Genomic DNA, 17,191 nt, shown 5'->3' on the forward strand with positions numbered 1-17,191 from the left:
TTTTTCTTTTTCCTTTTGGTGAGGCATTCGGGGTTATCACCTAATTTTAAAAATAACTTGTTCAGTTTTTGTGTTATATATGCATGCCATGTAAAATTCTATATCATACTATTCTTGTGGATCCAATATAATTACATGCATATTTTGAAAGAATAATTCCCCAGAGTTATGCCCTCCCCTTTTAACTTGCCTAGAATTTTATAAAAAATTTTTAAGAGTCTTAGAAATATCAGAAATCTTCTGTGTCACAACCAAGTGTAGGAAATAGCAGTGTTTGAGTGAAGTCTTTCCCATCTCTTTTTTTGTTTTAATTGCCAGTTGGGGAATTCCACATCTGTGCTGATGATCTCTGGTGTCCAGAAAATAAATGAAATGAGCTTTACTTAAGTTAAAAAATAGGGTATGTGACTTGCACAACTCAGCTAGGTTTTTATTTTTAAGTTTTGAGGGCAATTGATTCATCACATCAACTTGTGTTTCTAGGTCTCTGCCATCTTTAAAAACAATTAAAGAATTAATGACCATCCTTTCTATCCCCTTGGCTGATAGCTATCCCAACCTTTTTTATAATATCAGTACTAACATCTCAAATACCATATAAAATCATTAAATGTTAGTACATTTCCAATTTCATATTACTTATTTCATGTCATGTCTTATGGCCAACAATACTTTAGGATTTATTAAAAAATCTTTTTTCCCCCCTTATAAATACAGGTAGGTTTTATGGACATACACCTATTTTCTCTGAATTGTTTCAGTTCTTGAATTGCCTTTCTGCCCTTTTCTTATAATGTGCAGTTTTTTGCATGTTCTAATTTGCCATGACGTGGTCAGTGCTGTTTCCTTCCTGTTGCTTGCAAGCCTGTGCTGGAGATAAGAGTACATTTCAGTACATTTAAAAAAAAAACAAACCCATCGAAGATCAGAACAACACAGTAACTCGGTTTTAAACCATTTTTATCTCAGAAGATTTTTTTTTAAGGGCCTGAAGTTCTTATTGTGTTCTGCTTATTTACAGAAATAAGGTAAAGATGACTTAAATATCTAGAATGGAACCAGAAAACATGGTACAAAAATGATTATACCTATAGAGCAGGCTGAGCAGGGATGTTCTGATAAGGGAAAAATGAATATTATACTCATAGGACTTCTAAGTAGGTAATTGACCTGGTTGGTAAAAATGAGGTAGGAGGCATAAATTGGTTTTGTTTATGATGTTGCCTTTATAGTAATTATGTATTTGCTAATCATAAATATTTGAAAATTAAAATATTCCAGATATAATGAAATTTTTGGAAAATGTTTATGAAAATCAAACTAATAAAAGTTGAGCCAAGCTTTCAATAAGAAAATACTATGTGATTGACTTGATCATAGCTTTATAGCTGGAAGGCACCTCAGAGACTGTCTGATCCTTTTAATTGCTAGGTGCCCTTAGAATTAATTTTAACTTTTTTTTTTTAATATGACCTGCTCTTGCTGTGTTACAAGTGGAAGCTAACCAAGTGACTTGTTTTTGTTTTCAGGGGAGGACATATAAATGAAGAAAAATAAGTCAATGGAAGGTTTCCTTTGTTTAAATTAAAACACTGGAAAACCCAGAAAATTTATGTGTTTTTGAGAGCAAGTGATTTGTACAGCAAGTTGAGTACTGGAATCTTCCATCTGATACTTGAACCTGAAATTTTTCTCATGAAGCATTAAAGGGAATGCTTTATTATGGCTGCTGTTGTACAACAGAACGATCTGGTCTTTGAATTTGCCAGTAACGTCATGGAGGATGAACAGCAGGTATGAGAGATAAAGGAAATTATATTTAAGTATCTTTGTCTTCTCTATTTGTATCTTATAATTTTTTAAAAGAGAAAATTTAAAAATATAATGGTTTAAAAAACATGAAAACAGCAAGTTAATTTATCAACGAAAGTGAAAGTAAAGAGTTTGAGGGAATGTGAACTGAAGTTATAAACATTTGGATTCCAAATTATTATTCTCTTCTAATATGGGCAATGGGCAAGTGAATTAATTCCTTGCCTCAAGTTACCCATTTTCAGGGTTTTGGTTGACATTTTATGGTGATTTGAAAATTTTGGCATACATGTTGGGTAATAAAGTGTTACAAAACACATGTCAGTAAGGTTGTTTTTTTTTTTTTTTTAACTTATGAATTTTTCTATTGCATGTGACCTGTGGGAGTAATACAGTAACAGTAACTTATATAAACCAGTCTTTATAAATATAAATATGTTTTATATAAATGTGTTCTGAATAACACTGATTAAAAGGAAGCTGTTAAAAATAGTGTCCTATAATATAATTAAAACAGGAATCTCTATGCCTTTGGATAAGCCATTCAATCTCTGTGCCTCAGTTTCCTCATTTGCAAAATGAGGGAGTTGAGCTTGATTTCAAAGATTCCTTCTGGTTCTAACATGATTATATGTTTTTTTGGGACTTTCATTGGCAATACAGAAATTAATATGTGCCTAAAATAATTTGGTGGCACTTCTAAAGGACACTGAGCACTGAGTTAACTACACTTGTGAGCCACACCTCCTTCCCCTTCCCCCCACCCCAGAATACGAATGTATTGAATATGCTTTTGTTTTGTACTTTTTTTTTTTACCCTGATTTCTGGAGGAATTAAATTGTATTTGGGTCTTACACTCGGTCTACTTGCTTTTCCCTGAATTTGGCATTCCCTTATCTCACCTTTGATAGGTACTGATTTTTCATTTTTCTCTTTCTATCTCTATTATCTGATGCAGTGCCTTGCATATGGTCAACACTTAATAAATTTGAATTCACTGTTTTTTGTATATTGGCAGAAAGCTGTGGTATTCTAGAGGAGTTTCATAGAAAGGGGAGTCAGTTAGTGGGGATAGAATTATAGAACTCTGAGGCTTAGAGATCAGCTTCTACTTTTTACGGATTAGGAAGCACACTTAGGAAGAATTGGTGGTGTCATTAGTAAACAAGGAATAATTAGTTGTGGCAGGATCAGGAAAGGGAGCTGGTTGACAAAAATCTTGGTAGCCCTGTGAGCACATGAGAAGGACAAGGCATCCATGCCAAGATCATAGTTATATTATCCTTCTTATAAAGTGTATGTTCAAGAGTAAGTGAACCATGTTATATCAGGCTTTTATTTTCATAGAAGGGTTTCATAGGACTTAATACTATCATCCTGATTTATTTTTGTATTTTTTAGTTATCACATGTAAAACCTGAAAGAAATTCAGAGGTCGTTTCAATTGTGACCTAAACCTATGAATAAATCTTTTAGGTAACATTGAGGTACCATTTTTGCTTAATTTTTCTTGTGCTTGGACAAATTGAATGTTTTTTTTGAGAGTACTGATTAGGTTTTAATCTAGAAAAAATTGAAAGTGTGCATCGGGAAGGGGCAGTGGAGAATACCGAGTATGTTGTAAAGGTAATAGTAGCCTTCTCTTAAAACTTAGAGCAGGTGTTTAGTAAACACCACTGTGCTAGTAGATAGACAATTTGAATAAGTCAGTCCCTGCCTACTTGGACTTTATAGTCTAGGTACTGTGGAAAGGCATTGGATTTGGAGACTGGGGACCCCATGATCAAATTCTGCTTCTGCCACTTACTACCCTTGCAAACTTAGGACAGTCCCTTACACTTTCTGGCCTTCAGTTGCTCAATCTGTAGAATGAAGGAGACGGACTAAGTGCTATTAATGGCTCCTTCCACATGGGGGAAGGGAACAAGCAGGCACTGTGCTAACCACTTTGCAAATATTACATGATTTGTGATCTAAACCAATGACTTAGATGTACACATATCATCTCAGATAAAATTTTTGACAGATTTAAGTTGAATTAAGTGCCAAAAACTACATTAACATAACATTGGAAGTCTTATGGAAGAAAATTTAAACTTTACAATTTCCTTCAGAAAACTGGTGCTAACTGTTCACTGCCAAAACTGATTTAATGAGAAGTTACTGCTTCACAGCTTTCCCTTTTTAGGATGATATCCAAAAAAGTTCTTTATTAAAATTGTGTGCTTTACAAAACATGTGCGCACATGCACACACACGCGCGCGCACACACACACACAGGGCAGAGTTGTAGTTCTTTGTTGGTGCCATGTTAGTTGGATTTTGTGGTGTTCCATTATTTTGTTTACATGTATTTTGTTTTGTTCAGTCATTTCAGTTGTATTTGACCTTCATGACCCCATTTGGGGTTTTCCTGGCAAAGGTACTGGATTGTGGTTTGCCATTTCCTTTTCCAACTCATTTTACAGAGGAAGAAACTGAGGCAAATGGGGTTAAGTGACTTGTGCAGCACTTGGTAAGTGCTGAGGTCAAATTTGAACTCGGGTCTTCCTGACCCCAGGCCCAGCACTTTATCCACTGTACTGTGTAGATATATAATAAAGTCAGACATTTCATCAATGAATTTGAGGTTGGTTCTAAGAATTTTTGATGATGTAATAATGGGTTCATATGGAATTATAAAACAATGCTTTCTGAATAGATAATACATTCTTATGGGAGGGGAAGCATGATGAAGTTAAAAATATCCCTGGATCAAGAGACAGTTGATTTGTGTTTTAATCTTGGCCCTTCACTTAGTAGCTGTGTGACCTTAATAAAATCACTTAATATTTTCTGAGCCTGAATTTTCTTATCTGTGATAAATTATATGATTGTATTGTATTTTGATACAATCTAGTTAATTTTTTTCCATAGAATTATAGCCATAATATAACATAGTAGGTCCTGGATCTGAGAGGTGGCCCTTTGGCTTACCCAAGATGTTTGAAGTGGAGAGTTTTGCCCTTCCTAAGGTGCACATGTGCATCTTTATATATGCTGTAAGATAACTCTTTACACAGCTTCTCCTTGTGGTGACTTCAGGGTATAAAAACAGGGCAGAGAGCAGAAGGTGTAATTCTTCTCATTACTCTTATCTTCCTGATGCTTACTCCTCTGAAGCCCGAGTGTAGGCCAGGTCTAGCTTAATTTTCTGAACCAAAAATTTGAACACAGGATTTGACAAAGATGTTTTTTCTTGTGCTGTATTATCTTGCATTGAAGTATATTAGTTTTGAAATTAGGACTAGATTTCTGGGCTTCTTTGATTTTCTTTGATGTTCAAGGACCACACCAGAAGAGACTAGGGGTATGTATTAATGTTGAAGACAGCCCAAGAGGCATCAGACATGGATGACAGAATGCTCACTTTTATTGAATAATAATTTGTTTTCTAACTTATGACTGTCCGGATTTGTGTTAAGGATTAAAATGTAAGCAAAATAAAGAAAAATTAACATCGATGCTGTTAATAGAGACTGAAAAGTTGGCAAATTACAAATTGGCTGGAGTGAGGATCAAGGGGGAAAACAGCAGTTTGGTTTAACTATGTAAAAGTAATGATTATGACTTTTTATGCGATCTGTTTACTTATTTTTACGTAATTACCATGTAGCAAATAATAATGAAGCATATCATTAAATAAATGATTTTCTTGTTTTATTTCATCACAGCATTTAATTCCATTTGTGTTCATTCTTTGTTGTTAGCTCATGGTAGCAGAGAGTCTTCACTTTAACTTTCTTAATAATTCATTTCGATGAAAACATGGTGTTCAGCAATTGAATGACATCTTATTTATTGCCAATTGGTTGACCCTGATGTAGGACAGTGGGCGGTAATAATGATGTCCTGCTTTTTTGGCGATAGGATGCTATTGACCTGCCATCAGTAGGATTAATGGTGCTGAACATATTTGTGTTGATTCATCTGCAGGTGACAAATTGCCCAATATTTAAAAGAAAAAAAGAAAAAGATGGTCAGGGTTAAGAGTTCCATCTGTGACCCATGACAGAAGAAATCTAATGTTGGGGGTTGAGCCTCATGATTTTGATGTTATTATTATTCTATCTTAATCTAAGGTTGTTTACCTTTTTAAAAATGTGAGAATTGCCCTTTAAGACCATGAATCTACATTCATTTTAAAATCTCTATTCATTTAATTGCTTGGAGAACTTTTTTTCTATTTCAGGGAATGTGATGTGAAGAGATTTTCTGTTTTCTAAAATTGCAGGTGTTTGTAGAAAGTAGCACCTACCTCACAAAGTTGTTGTGAGGATGAAATGAGGTAACATGGAAAATGCTTTGCAACATTTTAGGTGCTATACAAATGCTACTGTTTCCCCTCCGAACTCACCCATCTTACAAACTTCCTTATTTCTCTTCAAGAGACTAACATCCTTCCACTCACCTAGGTTCTTAATCTTTATGTCATCCTCTGTTCCTAGACATTACCCCACCCACATATTCAGTTAGTTGATAAAACTTGCTGATCACAATATCTCTTGCGTGCATCCTCATACTGCCACCACCCATACGTCATACGCTCATCACTATAACCCCAGACTCCACAATTCTGTCCCTGTGCTCTCCACTCCACTCTGCTCACAAGTAAGTTTTCTGAAATGAAAATCTAACAATGTTCTCTCTCTCTCCCTCTCCCCCTCCTCTCCCCCCAACTTCACAAACTTCCTGTTACCTCTACGATAAAGTATAAACTTCTCTGTTTGGCATTTAAAAGTCTGCATAACAAAACTACCTTTCCAGTCTGTTTATACATTACTTACCTTAGTGTTGTCTGGATAGGCCTAACTGGCTTTGCTATTCATCACAGATGCCACTACATGCCCCATGCTTGGAATGTATCTTTCCTGGGCCCCCAGCTGCTAGTGGTGTTGCACCCCCCCATCTGCTTTGTACGTGTTTATATGTATATGTATGCATGCACATACATGCATGGATCCTTGTATGCTGTTTTCTCCATTAGATCTAAACTCTGAGGGCAGGGACTGTTTCACTTTAGTGTTTGTATCTCTAGCACTGAGCATAGTGCCTGGCACATAGTAGATGTGTAATAAATGCTTATTCATTAACGGTAGCCATGTGTTGTTGGTATTTGCAACCATTGCATGAAGCTTCAGCAGCTTATTTATTAATTGTGTATTTGTGGAGGATGGGGGTAAATACCAAAATGTTAAATATTTAAAAAAATCTAATAGTATAGAAAAATTGGACCTGTATCTGAAGCATTGTAAAGTGACTCCAAGTGCCTGAAACTGGGTGTTAATAAAGAGTGCATCTGAAAGAGTGTTTTGATTTTTTCTTTGAGGCTTTACTTTTAGGCATTTGGAGCTCTTTTATGGGTTTGTGCCTTGGGCATTGCATGCCTCATGATAGCGCTTTATCTTTTTTGTTTAGTTATTCTTTAGTTGTCTGCTTTGGGTAAGCCAGCATTACTGGCCTAGCTGAGAGCTCTTTTGAGGCTGAGATTGTAATCCTAGTTCCTCTGGGTAACCACCCGCACTCTTCCTCCCTTCCTCCCAACACATACTTTGTACAGGGCAAGGCACTGAGTCTGTGATTTGTTCTGTGGGAGGCTTTTTGTGCTGTGCTGTGCTGTGCTGTACTGTGCTGTGCTGTCCTGCATTGAGCCTGAGTCCAGGATCAGCTCTAGCTCTGAGTTCTGGGTGCTGAGTTGGTGATCAGCTCTCAGGGTCCCTGGATCTCTTTCTCTTTTCTCATACTCCCATTGCTTTGGTTCAGGCCCTTTTCACTTCTCACTTGGAGTCTCTCTTGTTGTTAGTAAAGTGATGAGCAGAGGAGTGTCTTGGGTGAGGAATCCTGTGAGTGGGGCCCATCTTCTTTATAAGATCATACATAGGTTTAGAGCCAAAAAGGATTTAGAAGTCATTTAGTTCCACGTCTCACTCCCCTAGATGAAGGCTTAGGTGCCTGGAAAAGATAACTAGAATTGAGTTAATATTATGACCAAGATCTGGCAGAAGGAATGTGGAGGAGAAGAAGAAGCAGCAGCAGCAGCTGACCCCTCTTATATTAAAATCTCTCCTTATGTTAAGACTGTTCCTTTATGGCTTTCTGAAGTAACAGTAGGTTAAATTCTCAAAATAATCCCACTTAATAAATTAGGTAACTTTTTAATTATTACTCAATATTGCATAGAGAATAGAGTAATTAGGCAGTGAGACAGTTTTTTTTTTTTAAATTGAGGGAGGGAAATGAGAGATCACATACAGCTTTTGAGGGAGTTGCTAAGTTAACACTGTAGGTGACTGAGTGCAGAAGCATGGTGTTACTGCTGGACTAAGAGTTGGAGGAACCGTAAGAGAGGGTTAGAAGGATGCCAAAAACAAACTTCAATCCTGAAGTCTGCAGTCCATTTGAGATATAGATTGGGCAGTTTTGTTTAACTCATCTCAATTGGGTATTAGTAGTGTTGTTAATATAAGAAAGGATGAAGTCATTCTCTAATGAGGCAGAAAATCTTGTAAAATTTTGTTAACAGTCTTTGGATATGGTTAACATTAGATCAGGTAATGAATGCTACTTATTTCAAACTTGGGATCAGCTGGAACAGTTGGAAAAACAGATCAGGTGCACCAAACCACATTTAACTATATCTTCATTCTTATTGGGAAGTGAAAATAGTGAGCATCTTAATTTGAAAATTTATAATGAGTTTTTGTAATGTTGCTAGGTCCTTCCCTTTCCCAGATTACTTGAAGGAAATACATAGTGTGTAGCATGTCTGTCTGAACTCTTCTTAATTCTGGTGCCTTTCCTCTTTTAATTATTTCCTATTTATCTTGTACATAGCTTGCTTATACATATTTGTGTGCTTGTCTCATCCATTAGATGGCGAGCTTCTTGAAGGCAGGTACTGGGTGTTTTTTTTGTTTTGTCTTTGTTTTTGTTTTGCTTTTTGGCGAGGCAATCAGGGTTAAGTGACTTGCCCAGAGTCACGCAGGTAGTGTCAGTTGTCTGAGACCAGATTTCAACTCAGGTCCTTCTGACTCCAAGGCTGGAGCTCTATCCATTGCGCCACCCAGCTGCCCCACTGGTACTGTTTTTTGCCTCTTTTTGTGTCCTTGGCACTTAGCACAGCACCTGGAGTATAATAGGTGTTTAATAAGTATTTATTGACCTACTTGTTATATTGGGCAAAGAAAAATCAGAGTAAATGCATGTGCCTTGAATAAAAGGAACTAAAAAGCTTATGGAAACTCCCTCCCCCAATACATGTTCTGTAATCATTTACGAGGGAACAGACGACAAATAACTCTGTATAAAAGATTTACTTGGGAGAAAACCATTATTTCAGAAAATTAGTTAAGGTTCTTTATACTCTCTACCACCTTACTTTTGTTCAAAGAGAATTGATACTTGTAATGATGATTGCAATATTCTCCAGTACCCTTAATAATAAAAAGGTGTGAATTTAGTGTGAATTCAGGATAGTTCTAGTATTGTATATTTTATTCTAATTATTTGAAAATTCTCATTCCTCTTTGTATCCCGAATAAATTCACTTTTTCATAGGCTATTATATTCAGGAATTAGTTACAAATTATATTGATTGTAAATGTATTGTGTCCTACTTTTACAAAATCACTTTACATGGCGTTTTATGATATAATTTTGGATGAAATAGAGAAATGTGGTTTGGGTAATTAGAATTGAGTAGTTCTATAGCTTGGTTGAACAACCATACATGAAGCATTTATTATAGGTACTTAAAGTAAAGTCAGTGGTCTCTGTTAGTGTGGTGCAAGTTTCTTCTTCCGTTGGCCCTATCCTGTTCAATACTTTTATTGATAAATGGTGTTGAATGGATGATTTAATTAAGTACTCCTTTGTGCGTATAACAGCCAAGTGCTGCAGAGATACAAAGATAATTAAATTCAATTCAACAATTATTGGTTAAATACAAGTGTTCCTGCTCTAATAAAACTTACAGCTTATGGAGCTAGAAAAGGGATGTATCACATATGCAAACATTATGACCTAGAAGGTGTGCTAATCAAATCTGTAGATGACACATAATTGAAAAGATAATAGAGAACACATTGTGTGACAATGTCGTGATTGAGAAGGATTTCTATGAGTTTTAGAGCTAAGCAGATACCAACATTATTTCATGTACTCTTACTCCTGTCGTATTTCAAGTTCACGTATTTAGGTTTTAAATAAATCAGTATAGGATGAGAAAGATAACTCAATAGCAGTTCATATGAAAGAAGACCATCATGATTTTAACTGACCATAAGCTCAATATGCAGTTATTAAAAATCCTAACCTAAACTTACTCTTCCTTAGTAGAACAATAGTGTCTATTTCATGGAGGTTATAAATCTGCTTGACTCTGTGCTAATTTGATCATATCTGGAATATTATTTTTCTTTGCTTTTTTAAATGTGTTAATCAGATTATATCTGGAATATTTTTTTCCCAAATGAGATCTGTAAAGCATTTAGCATAGTTCCTAATAGGTAATATGTGCTTACATGCCTTTTCCCTTTCCCTCCCCACTTCCATTTTTGACACACTCTTTTTTTGCATTAATTTTTTTTGTCCGTGTTTCTTGTTTTGACATCGCCTTCATTTCCAAATATACAAGCCTCCTTCTCTCCCCAGTGAGGCATCTCTCTCTTTTTTAAAAGAAATAAAGAAAAACTTTTTTGGCAAAACAAATCAACTGTATCTGACAGTATATGACATGCTCCATACGTGTAATCACCTATTCCTGCAGTGGTAGTTTTGCTTTACTCTGTGCTAATTATACTACATAGGAATATTGTCTTTCAACCCGGGCACTACATTTTTAAAAGGGATGCTGAGAAACTGGAGTATATCTAGAAGTGGCTGACTTTATTGGTCTAGAAACCATGTCATACTAGTGGTTGAAGCAATTAGTGATGTTTAGCCTGGATAAAAGATTGAGAGTGGCAGAGAGGGTGTATGATAGTGTTCTTCATTATAGTGCTGTTATGTAGAAGGAGGATACTTGCTCTATGTTGTTGCAGAAGAGAGAATTAGGACTAATTGGTGGTAGTTTTTAGCTCATCATAATAACGATTTGTCCAGAATGTAGCATCCTTCTAAAACTCTCTCAAAGTCCTTTTCAACCTTCGCTTATGGTACTTGTTAATTATCAGTTTCATGCCGGTATTTAGTCTTCAAGTTGTGAGTTCTTCATTCTGTCAAGTAGTAAGATGTTAAATATTTATTTAGGAGGGGTATGAGACCTTCGAATTAAGGGTTGTTAAGGTCCCTTCCAACTTGCAAATTATATGAGCTATAATGCCTGTTCTACTATAACATGTGAATTTCCCCATGTTTTAGTGAACCTTGATAACTAGAACATCCATATATCTAGAACGGTTAGGAATAGAATGGTCTGAATAATTGAGACTGCTGTAACCCCTCCCCTCCTTTTTTTTTTTTTCCCTACTTGCTTCAGCTTTTCTTAATTTTCTGTCTGGCCTTCAGAGAACAGTTAACATGGTTCTTGGATTGAATAGTCTTGTCAGTTTTAGTTTTAATTAATCAGGCAGCTTAGATGTCATAGGGCAGCACTCCCCTTTAATATTGCAGTGCTTATCAGCTTGGGCTTAGTTGGTTTAACATGTTGGAGTTTCTTCTATCAGGTAACATTTGTTATGAGGTTGTTTATTTCCTGGAGTCATGCTGTAACTAGACTGCTTCATTCAAGTACCTGCTTCATTTTACTTCCTACTTATTAAAATTACTGATAAAGTTCTTGTCATAGGCCTCTTTGCTAAAGCATGAGGTTTTTTTTTTGTGAATTTACATGAACAAGCATTTATAATGAACTTAGTGCATGCTAGGCACTGTGCTAGACACTGGAGGTACAAAGCAAAAATGCTCCCTGCTCTGGTACTCGCAGTGCAATGGAAGAGAGACAACATGCAAACTACTGTGTACAAACAAGATTATCGGTCTATCTAAACTTGGAGGTAATATTGGAGACAAGGCATTAGCATGAAGGGGGATTGAGTTTATATGTGAAGCACTTTGCAAATCTTAAAGCAAAACATGAATGCTAACTATTCTTATTGAGCAGAGCAATACAGCTTGTCAAGGGGCAGACCCAAGATTAGATTTTGGATCTCCTGATTCCAAGACCGTTCTCTACATTGTATTGTTCCCCAGATGGTCTTGGGGATGATTACCTACATCAGAGATGTTAGTTGTCCCCAGCTTGGACAGTACTCCTGAGTACAACTGAATGAGATTAAAATGTAATTGGGGAATATTTAACAGAATAAATAAAAATACAATAAAATTTAAAGAATGTTGGTAAGTGGCTTTCTAAGTCATTATGTGGTCTCTGGGGATGGTTCAGTGGCCCTGATTCCGTTTTGAGTTTTGGACACTGTAGTACCTCAGCGAAACACGAATAGTTTTTGTGTGGAATTTAATATGAGGGTCTGTGCTTTGGTTTGTTACTAAAAGATTGTTATTTCAATGCTTTTGTAAAGTCCTACTAGAGACAGTTTGTTACAAGGCCGTCAACCAGTCTATCAATAATCATTTATTAGGTGCCTGCTGTGTATTAGGCACTGAGAAGAAAAAGGCAAACAAAAAATCAGCCTTTGCCCTTGAAAAGTTTATATTTTGTTAGGGGAGACAAGAATTGTACATATGTAGTATACAGAAAATAAACATCAAGTAAGTGGATGAGAGTGGAAGGAGGGCACTAGACCCACTGGGGAAGATCAGGAAAGGCATCATGTAGAAGGTGGTACTTGAGCTGAGTTTAGAAAGGGATTTGAAATGATGGAGATGAGGAGAGATTGCATTCCAGGCATGGAAGGTAGCCCATGCAAAGGCACGGAGTATATGGGGAACAGCAAGGCCTGTTTGGTTGAACTGTGTAGTGTGTAAGTGAGGGCAGTGTATATAATAAGGCTGGAAAGACAGGTTGGAGCAGGTCATAAAGGGCTTTAAATGACAAAAAGTTGTTTATATTTTATCCTAGAGATAGTCGAAAAGCCCCTGGAGTGAGTTAGGGTAATGACATGGTCAGATCTATGCTTTTGAAAAATTACTTTGCCCGCTGTGTGGAAGGTGGATAGGAGAGGAAAGAGATGAGGTTCGGAGACTGCCATAGTAGTCTGGGGGAGGAATAATGAAGGCTTGAAGTAGGGTTGAGTAGAATGGAGAAAAGTGGACCTGTACCTGTTTGAGAGGTGCTGTTGTGCTAGAACCAGTGAATACGGCAACTGATTGGGCAAGTGGGGTAGAGGAGAGTGCCTCCAGCGGTTAAGAACCTGGACGACCCAAAGGGTGGTGGTAACCTTGTTAAAAACTGGGATGAATACAGAGACAGGTGTTTTGCTGGGTGGGAATAATGAAATCTTTTTTTTTTTTTAAAACATGTCGAGTGCCTATCCATTTTGAACATTGTTTGAAATTCCCAGCAGGAAGGTGGTGAGTCCAGGAAAGGGACTAGGGCTTGGATATATTAAGTCTGGGAATCATCTGCATAGAGGTTATATCAAAGAGAGCAACCGAGGTCACCAAGGGAGAGAATGGAGAGAGAATTCTGAGGATCCTGGAAGCTCAGAGCCTTGGAGTGTAACACTGTTGGGTGGGTGTGATATGGTGATGATCCAGAGAAGGTGACCAAGAAGGAGCCATCCTACAGGTAAGAGGAGGCAGGGTCAGGTGCTACAAAGAGCTCAAGAAGAACGAGCTACCAGCTTGATAGCATCCAAAAAATTTACTAAATTCTCTTTAACACCCATTTGGATCATAAGGAATAATGTCTTTGGCTTTTTAACCAGTCGACATTTTGCCCTGCTGTGAAGCTATTGTTTTGTTTTGTTTTTTCCTAGTCTCTCAAGCATGTGGTACTTGTCCCTAGGTCTTTTTTCCTATGTAATGATGGTGAGAGAAGAAAATAGGGACTTGGGGCAGTGATTTCAGTGATAGGTGAGGAGGACACTTCTCTTCTGTTTGGTACCTTTGCTGTTGACCTTTAGCATTAGAAACCTGTTGGGGTACACTGAAAGGTTAATATAGTCACATAACCAGTATGTATCAAAAGTTAGAACTTGAACTCATGCCTTCTTGCCTCCAAGGCCAGCTGTCTATATCCATGGTGACTTAGAAAAAAATGACTCCATTTTGCTTTTATTTTAAATAAGTTTTTGTTTATTTTAAAAATAGTGGAAATAATAGATTTATGTGGGGTTTTTGACTTGCCTTCAGTTGCCTGTAATGTGGGTCAACTGGGATCCCTCCTTGTCCCTAGTTGTTTTTTTTTTTTCTTCTTCTTTTTTCTCTTAACCATCTATACTCTGCTGTTGGAATCATCTTACCAACATACTTTTATGCCTAAAACCTTTTAATAGGATCCCATTGTCTGACAAAAACAGATTGAAAGAGCTGGAGATGTTTAGGTTAGAGGAGATGGATGGGGCTGGTGCACAGGATAGTCTTTTTTTTTTGTTGTTTAAAGGCGATTGGGGTTAAGTGACTTGCCCAAGGACACACAGCTAGTAAGTGTCAAGTATTTGGTCTGAGGTCGGATTTGCACTCAGGTCCTCCTGACTTCAGGGCCGTTGCTGTATTCACTGGGCCACCTGGCTGCCCTCTTGCACAGGATAGTCTTAAAAAATTTGAAGAGTTGTGTGAAAGAGCATTATGGGGCAATGAGTAGAAGTCGCCAAGAGACAAAATTTAAGCTTCATATAAGGGAATACAATTGAGACTGTCCAGAGATGAATGGGTTTAAAGTCTAAAAGTGAAGACTGGAATGCCCCCATGCCAAATATATTGTAGAGGGGATTGGCCCCTTGTCGAGGTATGATTGCAGTAGAGGTCTTCTGAAGTGCCTTCTGTTTCTGTGATTCAGTTGTAGGTGGAGAGAACATGGGACTGAGGAGATCTGAATTCTGTTTTATCACCTCAGACCATCTTCCTTTGTGTGTAAAGGGGGGGAGGGACAGTTGTTGGATTAGGAGGTCTAAGGCTCCTTCCTGCTCTGTCATTCTATAATTCTAGTAGACAAGGCACTGAAATGTTGCATTTTGTTGACTCTGTGGATTATGAAATCCCCCAAACTTTTCCCCCCTTAAAATAGAAAATGCTCACAGGGAACCTGAGCTAATTGATAGTAATACTCCTGCTAGAAAGTAATGATTGTGACCTTTAAAAGGATTTGGGAAGTTTGTGGTTATGAAAGTCATTTTCTGCATGAAGGATACTGTTTGAAAACGCCGTTTTTCTTTTTTACCTCTGGAAACTTTGCCCTTCCATCCTTCCCTGTCCCCAAAGAAAACATAACAAAACAAAAAACCACAAAACCTGGTCATAGAGGAGCTAGAACCTGTACAATATTTAGTAATGAGCATAGCTGATAAACTGTATATGATAGTTTGATCATATTTCTCTGAAAAGACTTTTGTTTTTATTACATAGGAATCCCAGCTCATGAATGCTGGCTGTGATGAAGATAAGGAAAATCTTGTAAGTTCAATATTCTAGTAATTAGAAACTGAATAAGTTAAGTTTTATATGCTTGGGTTGCCACAATGATAATCAAACAATGAAAGTATCATATCCAGTTTTCATTTAGTGTATTTGCTACAATTAGCTAAAATATTGTGGTTAAAGTCCTAGGAGCTTCTGATGTTTAGAGAAAGAACACGTTATTTTCTAATTGTTTTATGGTATGTAAAGTAAACAGCCTTTATCAGGAGTGGATACTGTAATTTGAAGAGAACACAAAGGTCTTCAAAAGAGAACGAGGGGGGTCTGTATTATAAAGTAGTTGTAATTAACTGCTTGGCACTTTAAGAGAAAGCTTGGATAAATAGATGTTTCCTTTTAAGTTGCTTCATAAAGAATACTGACAGGATGTTACACAACATTCACATACCAGATTGAGCTCTGTTGCTAGAGAAATTGGGCAAAACCTAACAAGTTATTTGGTCAGCTCTTAAGCATTTTTATTTCCACATGTTTGGGGAACAAATTTATTTACTCAGTGGAGTTGGAAGGGTCACGCATAGTTTCTTGAAGACTCTCTCAGAGCCTATGCTGGATTGAGTGAGTGAACAGAACCACTCTGTACTTCCTATTGCTTAACTAATTTTTCATTTTGTCTTTTTAAAAAAAAGATATTAACTGTTATTCCTAATTTTTACATGTGACAGAGGAAACTAGTGTTAGTTATCGTGCAGTTTGAGTAAAACATCTATCCTGTAGATTATGGCTTGATTTCTTGTTAAATTCATTTTCAATAGGCTTAAAAATTACCTTTTAGTTTAGTATTTTTTAGTTTCTTTGCAAATGAGGAAGATTTCAAATAAAGTTCTATATGTCAAACATATTAAAAATATAATTACATGAAAAACAATTTTTAACATTTTTTAAAGTTTTGAGTTCCAAATTCTGTCTTCCCTTCCTCCCCTCTCCCTTCCCTGAGACAGTAAGCAATTTGATATAGATTATACATGTGCAGTGATGTAAAACATTTCCTATTAGTCATTTCATACAAGAGGACTCAAAGGAGGGAGGGAGGGGCAGAGAGAAGGGGGGGGAGACACAGAGAGAGAAGAGCATGCTTCAGTCTGTGTCAGACAACATCAGTTCTTTCTCTGGAGGTGGATAGTTTTTTCATCATGAGTCCTTTGGGATTGACTTGGATCATTGTATTGCTGAGAATGCATGGTACAATATTGCTGTTACTGTGTATAATGATCTCTTGGTTCTTCTCACTTCATTTTGTATCAGTCCATGTAAGTTTTTCCAGGTTTTTCTGAAATCATCCTGCTTTGCCACTTCTTATAGCACAGGAATATTCCATTTCAATAATATACTAGTTTGTTCAGCCATTCCCTAATTGATGTGTACCCTCTCGATTTCCAATTTTATTTATTTATTTATTTTTATTTCTTATGCAGTTGGGGTTAAATGACTTGCCCAGAGTCACACGGCTAGTGAGTATCATGTGTCTGAGGCCAGATTTGAACTTAGATCCTCCTGACTTCAGGGCCGGTGTTCTATCCACTGTGCCACCTACCTGCCCCTCGATTTCCAATTCTTAACCACCACAAAAAGAGCTGCAATAAACATTTTTGTACAAATAGCCGGTCCAACCCCCTCCTCTCTTAAAAAATCTTTTTCGGATAAAGACCTAGCAGTGCTATTGCTAGATCAAAGTTTTATAGCACAGTTTTATAGCCCTATTTCCAAATTGATCCAGAATGTTTGGATCAATTCACAACTCCATCAACAATACATTAGTGTCTCAGTTTTCCCACATCCCCTCCAACATTTATCTTTTTT

General features: G+C 36.8%; 1 protein-coding gene across 6 annotated transcripts in view; it reads left to right on the plus strand.

Annotated features, from left to right (window-relative positions):
- ELF1 (E74 like ETS transcription factor 1) overlaps positions 1-17,191 on the plus strand; it is a 131,598-nt gene that overhangs the window by 81,922 nt on the left and 32,485 nt on the right. For 4 of the 6 annotated variants that reach the window (XM_027873656.1, XM_027873655.1, XM_027873659.1 and 1 more), the window contains exons 2-3: positions 1,530-1,794; positions 15,320-15,367. In XM_027873656.1, coding sequence (XP_027729457.1) covers positions 1,723-1,794; positions 15,320-15,367 — 120 coding nt within the window. In that variant the 5' untranslated portion in view covers positions 1,530-1,722. Of the gene's footprint in view, positions 1-1,004; positions 1,029-1,529; positions 1,795-15,319; positions 15,368-17,191 lie in introns of those variants that run through there. The other 2 variants (XM_027873658.1, XM_027873660.1) reach the window with 2 other exon arrangements.

This window comes from Vombatus ursinus, unplaced genomic scaffold, assembly GCF_900497805.2.
Source record: "Vombatus ursinus unplaced genomic scaffold, bare-nosed wombat genome assembly UNPS02014802.1, whole genome shotgun sequence".
NCBI lineage: Eukaryota > Metazoa > Chordata > Mammalia > Diprotodontia > Vombatidae > Vombatus > Vombatus ursinus.